General features: G+C 47.0%; 1 protein-coding gene across 1 annotated transcript; it reads left to right on the top strand.

Annotated features, from left to right (window-relative positions):
* Positions 1-237: 237 nt before the first annotated feature.
* HERPUD1 (homocysteine inducible ER protein with ubiquitin like domain 1) lies at positions 238-7,318 on the top strand. Its single transcript, XM_032121997.1, has 8 exons — positions 238-402; positions 1,757-1,834; positions 1,921-1,995; positions 3,045-3,166; positions 3,638-3,760; positions 4,363-4,701; positions 5,559-5,664; positions 6,274-7,318. The coding sequence occupies exons 1-8, from the start codon at positions 271-273 to the stop codon at positions 6,439-6,441; spliced, it is 1,143 nt and encodes a 380-aa protein (XP_031977888.1). The 5' UTR covers positions 238-270; the 3' UTR covers positions 6,442-7,318.
* Positions 7,319-7,805: the final 487 nt, after the last annotated feature.

The raw sequence follows: 7,805 nt of genomic DNA on the forward strand, positions 1-7,805 counted from the left end.
CCCTCACGGCCGGGGCGGGGCGGGGCGGGGCGGGTCACGGTCGCCGTGGTGACGGCATAGCCCCGCCCCCACCCGGCACCGCCCAATCAGCGCCTCCGTTTCCTCAAGGCGCCTCACGCGAGGCACCGTCCCATTGGCCCACGTGGAAGCCCCCGCCCCTGTCCCGGTCGCGGCCAATCAGCCGCAGCCACCGCGGCCCTGCGGCGGGGCGGGCCCCTATAAAAGCCTCGCCGGGAAGGTTTTGCAATCGCCGCCCGCCTCGCGCCCGCGATGGAGGAGCAGCTGTCGTTGCTGGTCCGGAGTCCCGCGCAGCGGCACCGCGACCTCCGGCTCCGCGCTGAGCCCGCCTGGACCGTGCGCCGGCTCAAGACCGAGCTGCGCCGGCTCCTGCCCGACGCGCCGGTGAGTGCGCCATCCTCTCTTCCCGCAGCCTCGCCGGGCGGGTCCCCTCGTCGAGCGGGTCCCTGCGGGCGGCCTCGCCGGGCGGGTGGATGGGTGGTGGGCGCTGAGTCCCCGCGGGGCAGCGGCGGCAGCTGCCGTGGGGCTCTCGCGGGGCTCCGGGACCGGTACGTGCCCCCCCGGGGTGTCCCGGTTGCGTCAGCTGCGCTTGGGGCGGGCTCGGGCTATTTTGGGACTTGTTTATGGCCCGGCCGCGGTTAATCATTAACCGCCCTCCCGGGACGGCGCGTCCTGCAGGTGTGTGGGGACGTCAGCGCCCGCGGGAGCCCGCTGGCACCGGGCTGTGCCCGGCAGCAGCGCCCGGGCACCGCACCCAGCCGGGCAGCGGGCGGCCAAGGCCCTTCCTGGCGGGTTGAGGGCGTGTTCCCGCTGGACGGGAGGCACAGCGCTGTGCACGGCGGGGTGGCGGCGCTTGTGGGGATGAAATGCAGAAGTGTGACTTCCCCCTGAGCCGCTGGACACGAGAGCTGACGCGTGAGTGCTGCTGGAGCAGCTGCGCTCCGTGTCCCGCTGCTCCCACGGGCAGTGCTCCCACAGGAGGGTGTGTGGCCTTCACAGAATCAATAAACTTGGAAAAGACCTCCAAGATCATCAAGGTCAACCTTCGACTAAATGCTGCTATGCCTACTAAACGACATTGTGAAATGTCATGGCTATACTTACTTTTTGAAGAGTTCCAGGGATAGTGACTCCACTGCTTCTCTGGGTAGCCCATTCCAATGTTTAACCATTCCTTCACTGAAGAATTTTTCATAGTATCCAACTGGAGACTGCCCTGTAAACTTAAGGCTGTCACTAGTTGCCAGGGAGAAGGCCTGGTTCCCATGCTTTTGCCATGCTTTCCCTGGGAGTGTGGTGATCACCCAGAAACAGGCTCCATGTGCTTCCACCAGCTGCTGTGGGACAGCTCCTGATGAAGAGCTGCTGGGTCCCATCAGATGGGGTGTAACAGATTCACTTGACACCACCTCTGGTGCTGATCAGATTAGATGGAACTCCAAACCTCAGTTTCTAAGAAACATGAATGTTTTTGTTGGGACTGTAAAAAAGACGGCATGTAACCAAGTTCTTTGCCCAAGGGACTTTGTATTCTTCTGCAGGTTTGGACCTCAGTAATATCACACTTGGGCATTTAGTTGTTCGCATCACTTCAGCTGAGTTTAGATGTGCACAATTCCCTCTGCACCTTAGTGTGGGGGATACTCCTGGCTCCATGCCTCTCTCCATCACTTGTAAGTTGTGTTGGTTAGTGCTTGGCAAAGCAAATAATCCTATTCTTTGTTTTCTTTCTTCAAAGCCTGAAGAGGACCAAAAGCTGATTTATTCTGGGAAGCTGCTGCTTGATCACCACTGTCTGGGAGAATTGTTGCCAAAGGTATAAAAAAGTATCTTTTATGATGTACTGCAATATATCTAGAGAAGTGATTTTTTTTTTTTAACAGATCATCCTTTATATTTCAGCAAGGGGAGCTGCATGCTCTTCATTTGGTGTACAACTTCAAGACTCCTGCAAATATGCAAGAAACCAAAGCAGAGGTAATTAGACTTAAGTTAATTCTGAATCTTGGGCTTGTAACTAAAAATGAGGAGTGTTGGATGGCCATTTTAAAGTTCCCTGTTACTGCAGGTTTTCCCTATTAGTGCAACAGCAGTATTGCTTTGTGATAATTTGTTTGGGAATGTGAGAATGTATTTGGATTAAGCTGAGTAAACAAATTGTGTCTACATTTTATCAGTAAAGATTCTCATGGCATCTGTTAAAAAATATCAGATGTAGTTGTGACCTGCTGCTCAGGGGAGAAATCCTTTCTGGTAAATTCAGTTTTATTAAATAGAATATGACTTGTTGTGTCCCAGGCACTCTTTTGGACAGATTGAGCTTGTGGTCAGAAGAGAGAAGCAGAGGGAAGTGGTTCTGATCTGTATGGGGAGGGAAGAAGGCTGAGAGCTACAGACACTTAAACTGCTGCCATTAATGACTCATCTTTGGCTTCCTCTCTACAGGCTCAGCCTTAGTGCTTGAGCTCGGTATGGACTGGTCTCAATTACAAATGGCCAAAACTCATTCTTTAAAGTGGCTGGGCAAAGGTTTGTACAGGTGTGATCCTGTTGCCCATTATAGACAATGTGAGCAAACCCTACCCATGCCTGGTGGTTGCTAGATGGGAGCCAGCTTTGGCTGGATGTTGGACAGATGTATCACCACAGGACAGCTCTTCAACTCCATGTACAGCAGTTTGTGCAAGCAGTACAAATTTGCCATAGGAAAAAACCAAAGTGTCTTTTATATTTTATATTTTTATAACCAGATGGACACTGAATGTGTGCATAAGTAGCAAATACAGTATAGATCTTGTGAAAGGGAAGAGTAGCATCAAATCAGTCTTGCATCCAAGTTGTTTTGTTTCAGGAGCTTTACTGATAGAGGTGCTTGTGGCATGGTGCCCAAGAGCAGGGGCAGGACTGAGAGGTGCTGTGCAGGACTAGGTGTTAAAACAAGGGCATATTCTGTGGGGTGCAACCTTTTTGCATAAAGTGTGTGTAGTGTCCTGAGTAAACCTCACTGGCTGCATTCCTGTCTGTAGGTTAAAGCTGATCAGCCCAAGTTACCATCAGAAGCCAGGCAGGAATCAACTGTGTCTTCCTCAAGTGGTGGAAGATTGAGGAGCTCTTCAGGTGGCCACTCTTCAGCAGAAGCCAGTAATGGGTAAATACAATTTTATGTACATCTTTAAAGGTTTTTAAATGATGTGTTTGATGTCAGCTCCTTATGCCATATATACTGTCATAAGTCCATAGAGCATGGACCAATATGGTGAGGATTTATATAAAAGCTTTAGTGGATGTAGAATAATTTGGATTGGAAGGGAGCCTTAAAGGCTATCTAGTCCAACTCTCTGCCATGAGGGATGCCTTCCACTAGATCAGGGTGCTCTGTCCAACCTGGCCTTGAACACCTCTGAAAATGTGGCCTCTAAAGGAAGATGCACTGCTCTGTTAGTTGAAAATCTTCCCTTTATTCATGTGAATAAAGGGGTGTCTTTAATAATCTAGAAGGAAGAATTGTAGTTGGGTGCACAAAATGGCAGAAGCTATTTACATTGTTCTGTAATAAATTACTCTTGCCATTTGTCCATGAATAGTGTTTGCTAATGAATGTGTTCAAATTTTGACCAAGGCTGGAAACAACTCAGCGTCCCTTCCAGAGCATGGCTCCTGGCTTCTCTGCTTACACAACCTACAGCATGCTTCAGATGTCCTGGTTCCAGCAGATTTATGCAAGACAGTATTACATGCAATAGTAAGTGTTCTATTCCAAGCTGCCAGTAGGAAGTAGAAACTGTAATATGAGAAATTTGAGAGCTCCTGGCAATTCTTCCTCTTTTGATGGTGCTTGGGGGCTTTTTCATTGTAACTTGTGCTGAATGTTGTGGGAATGTACCCTGTACTGTGCTGCTCTGTTGCCGTTCAGGCCAGTGGTTCTGAATCTTGCCCATTGCATCTCTGACTCTCCATTGGGAGGGCAGGTGTCTCTAGAGTAAATCTGATCCTGCTGATGAGCCTTTGCTCTTTTTCTGACTGCTCAAAGTAGCACACAGCATTGACTGGAAATCAGTCATAGGTCAAGCTGAGACTTGCAGAAGGCTTTTACACTATCTGCAGATTGCTCTAAATATTTTTTTTTTTTTGAGTATAGACATTATAAAGGGAAAGGTGCCTGTTTTGACTTGCTGAAGTGACTATACAGCTGTTATGGGTAGAACTAAAACTTGTTTTTAACCCTTTTGTGGCATCTAAACTTGATGCTTTCTACTTACAAGTGATCTGACTCAGACAGATTTTCAGGGCTTGTGTGAAAGAATTTGACTAAGCCTCATTCTGTACTTTATTCTCTGTTTCCAGCCTGGCTTCTACTGCTGCATCTTCTGACCCATCCCATGCACAGCGTTCTCAGGAGATACCAGTGACACCTCCAGCTCCTCTCCCAGACCCATTTCCTGCCCAAAACCAGCCCGGAAACCAGAATGTTGCTGCTCAGGTTAATGCAGTGGTTGACCAGAACTTGAGGATGAATGCCCAAGGGGGGCCCCTCCTGGAGGAAGATGAGGAGGGTGGCAATCGAGACTGGTTGGACTGGCTCTACTCAGCAACGCTGTTATATGTTTTTGTCAACATGGTCTATTTCTACTCCAGTATCAGCAGACTCCTCCTCGTTATGGGTGGCACTGTTCTGATGTATCTGTAAGTGTATGGTGTTAATATTTGCTGTTCAGAAGGGTTTCACAGAAGTACTGAGCTCTGTGCTGTGCTCAGCTCCCTGGCAGCTGAGCTTCATAGGACTCTTGGACCGACCTGGAAAGGGCAAACCACTCCTCCATATTCTGGTATAACTTAGTATTTAGAAAAAAGAGAATGATGCCTATGCCTGGATTAAATGAAGAATGTGGCTGATCTCACTAGGGTTTTGCAGTTTCTGGTGTGGCTCTCTTTCTAGTTCAGAAAACTGCTTGAAACTAAAGTAACCCCTGTTGTAAAGCTCTAGCAGCTCAGCAGCATAGAGCAGACCTGTAGGTTCCATGTAGAAAATGACAGTTATTTGTTGGGAAACAAGTGGTTGAAGTCTGGAAAGAGGGTCTCACACTTGCTGTTTCATGCATCCATGCAGTTTTTCTGCTGTGTTGCACTTCTGGAGAGAAGACCAGGCTGAACTGAAAGGAGTGTCCTGAACTGCCTTTGAACCTCTCTGGGTGGGGGGATATAATTAGGATAAACACACAGTAATGATAATGGACCCTCAGCTGCCATGCTTGGGATGTCTTACCTGAGAAAGATAATCTGCCCTCCAAAATTCTTTGATCACCTATGGAACAAGTGACTTAGGTCTCTGAATTTTAGGTCTAGGAGTTAAAACTGGAGCAGCTCTTCCAACATCTATGTAGACTGGGAGAGTGAAGGTTAATTGTTCCACTGGAACTCCTTAAATTTTACTGTTGCTAGTTGCCACCAGCTCTGACCAGTCAGATGTGCAGCTGTTGTGTAACAGGATGAGTAATGTTGAAACAGCATTAATTAATTAATGAACCTGTTGCCTTCCCCAGGCACCATGCTGGATGGTTCCCATTTAGACGAAGACCAGTTCAGCCCTTCCCAGGCAATGTTCCTCCTCAAGCTGCTCTAAACCAGGACCAGAACAATAACTTACAGGTATTGTTTTGCTATATTTTTAAACCATGAAACCCTGTGAAGTTTTGCTTTTGGTTTAATAATTATGTGTAGTAGAAAAAACTTTTTCTTGGAACTTCTGTAAGAGCCTGTCTTCCATGGGGGAATAATTGCCACCTGAGTCCTTCATTGATGTAGCAAATTCCTTTCTTCTACAAAATATTTCAGGCTGAATGTTACCTTTTAGCTGCTTCTGTCCTTTAGGAAGTTGTAATGGGGGGTGGTCTGTCACAGGCTGGAACTGAGGGCAGGGTTCAGGGTACACCTCTGTAGGATTTGGGTCTGGAAGAAGTCCAAGTCTTTGATTTCAAGCTGACAGTTCTGATGCCAATGAAAGTTAATTAGCTGTAAATACATAATTCACATGATCTGGTGCTTGATGGCTGTCCTGGACAGTGTTCTTGGACACCAGTGTGAGCTAACCAGTACTGCCAATGTGCAGCTTGGGTTTTTGACTTTGGATCTGGGGCTACTTGAAAAATTTTGTATTCAAACAGTGACATTTGGGAAACAAAACCGCACAGTTTGATGCCTGATTTTTCTAATGTATTTCTGAAATTCTCCTTTACCAAATATGCTTTATTTTGGCAGGGGGAAAATGGAGGCAGAACAAATGAGTCTGAGGTGCCTCCTGATGAGGGACAGGCTTTCCAAGAACTGCAGCAGGCCAACCCTTCGCTCATGAGCACAGCGTGGGTTTTTTTCAAGACTTTCTTTGCATCCCTCCTTCCAGAAGGGCCTGGACTGACCCGCAACTGATTTGTCACCAATCTGCTTGTCTGGAACTGCAGTGGACACCTGAGAGAACTGGATACCAACTCCAGACCAGGCATGGAAAGGGATGGCACTTCCTCTAGCTTTCACTGACCAAGCAAATAAAGCTGCAAGAAGCCTTACATCATTACAGCCTAGAGACTGAGATGCTTGTCCTCATTGCAAAGAACTTTGTTGCGTAGCATTTATTAGGTATCTGTGTAGAGGCTTGGCATTGTGGACTTGTGCACTAAAGGCACAGGCTCTGAGTGGGTGTGCAAAAATGTTAGGGAAGCAAATTGCTTCTTCTGTGCAATGTGATTCCTGTTGGAATGTTTCAAATGCTATTTTAATTACACTGAGTGTAGGACCTCAAACAAAAATTGCTAGATATGCATTAGCAGATTTTTAGGAAAGATCTATTGTTAAATTGCTTCAACAATATTTTAACTTTTCTTTGTAAATATTTTCCTATGAAGAATGTATTGTGCAATCTACTTGTTGGACAAAGTGGAGGACTGTAAGATTCAGTGATGTGGATAAGCAATTACCTCAGTGGAGTTGTGGACTAAATTTCATATTGCCAAATTCAGATAGTTCAAATTCAAGACTTAATTCCCCCTGCCCTTGCCCCTTCCCCCTGTTCCCCTGCCAAATCATGGGGGAAGAGTGTGTCCAGGTCTAAATAAATTTAGCAAAAACTTATGCAAAATGTAAACTTCTTCACTGCTTTTGGATGCAAAGTTAAAGCAGTCTAATTCCTGTATTCAACTTTGCCTCTCACTCCAGTGCAACTCTCTTGTATTACTTCATTGTGTTCCTTTTAGTTTCTGATATGGTTAAGGGCTGTTATTGCAATAAAATTTGCAGGCATTTATATCCACACTTGTATATATCCTCTACAGCAATCAGAAGACTACCTGTGCAAAGCACAGCATGTGCTCTTGCCTGTTTTTTATTGAAGTCATGATGAGGGAGTTGGGATATGAGGGGAAAAGGTGCTTCCAGAGCTTTAAACTCAGTTCCTTGCCCAACTGTGTTCCTCAGCAGCCTTTAGCAGGTAAAGTGCTTTGGGTAGCTTGGAGTTTGTTTTGCTTGTGGAAAGCTGCTAACAGAAGGGTTGTGGACATCTTGAAATGGGTGATTGTGTAGATACTTGGAAAGTTGGGCTCCTTGAGCCCTGCTTGTGACTCCTGGTGGAGTTGTAACACTCCCTTGGCTCAGGGTTTTAATTTGGCTTGCAATGTGATGTCTAAGAACAGCTGCCTCTGCTGGAACTTGTCATTCTTTTCCTCTGCTGCCTGCACTTGGCAGGACAGTTTGTTTAGGAGTGTCTTGGCAGGGCCAGCACACATCAGTTGGGACAAACA

Source organism: Corvus moneduloides, chromosome 12, assembly GCF_009650955.1.
Source record: "Corvus moneduloides isolate bCorMon1 chromosome 12, bCorMon1.pri, whole genome shotgun sequence".
In the NCBI taxonomy this organism is placed as follows: Eukaryota; Metazoa; Chordata; class Aves; order Passeriformes; family Corvidae; genus Corvus; species Corvus moneduloides.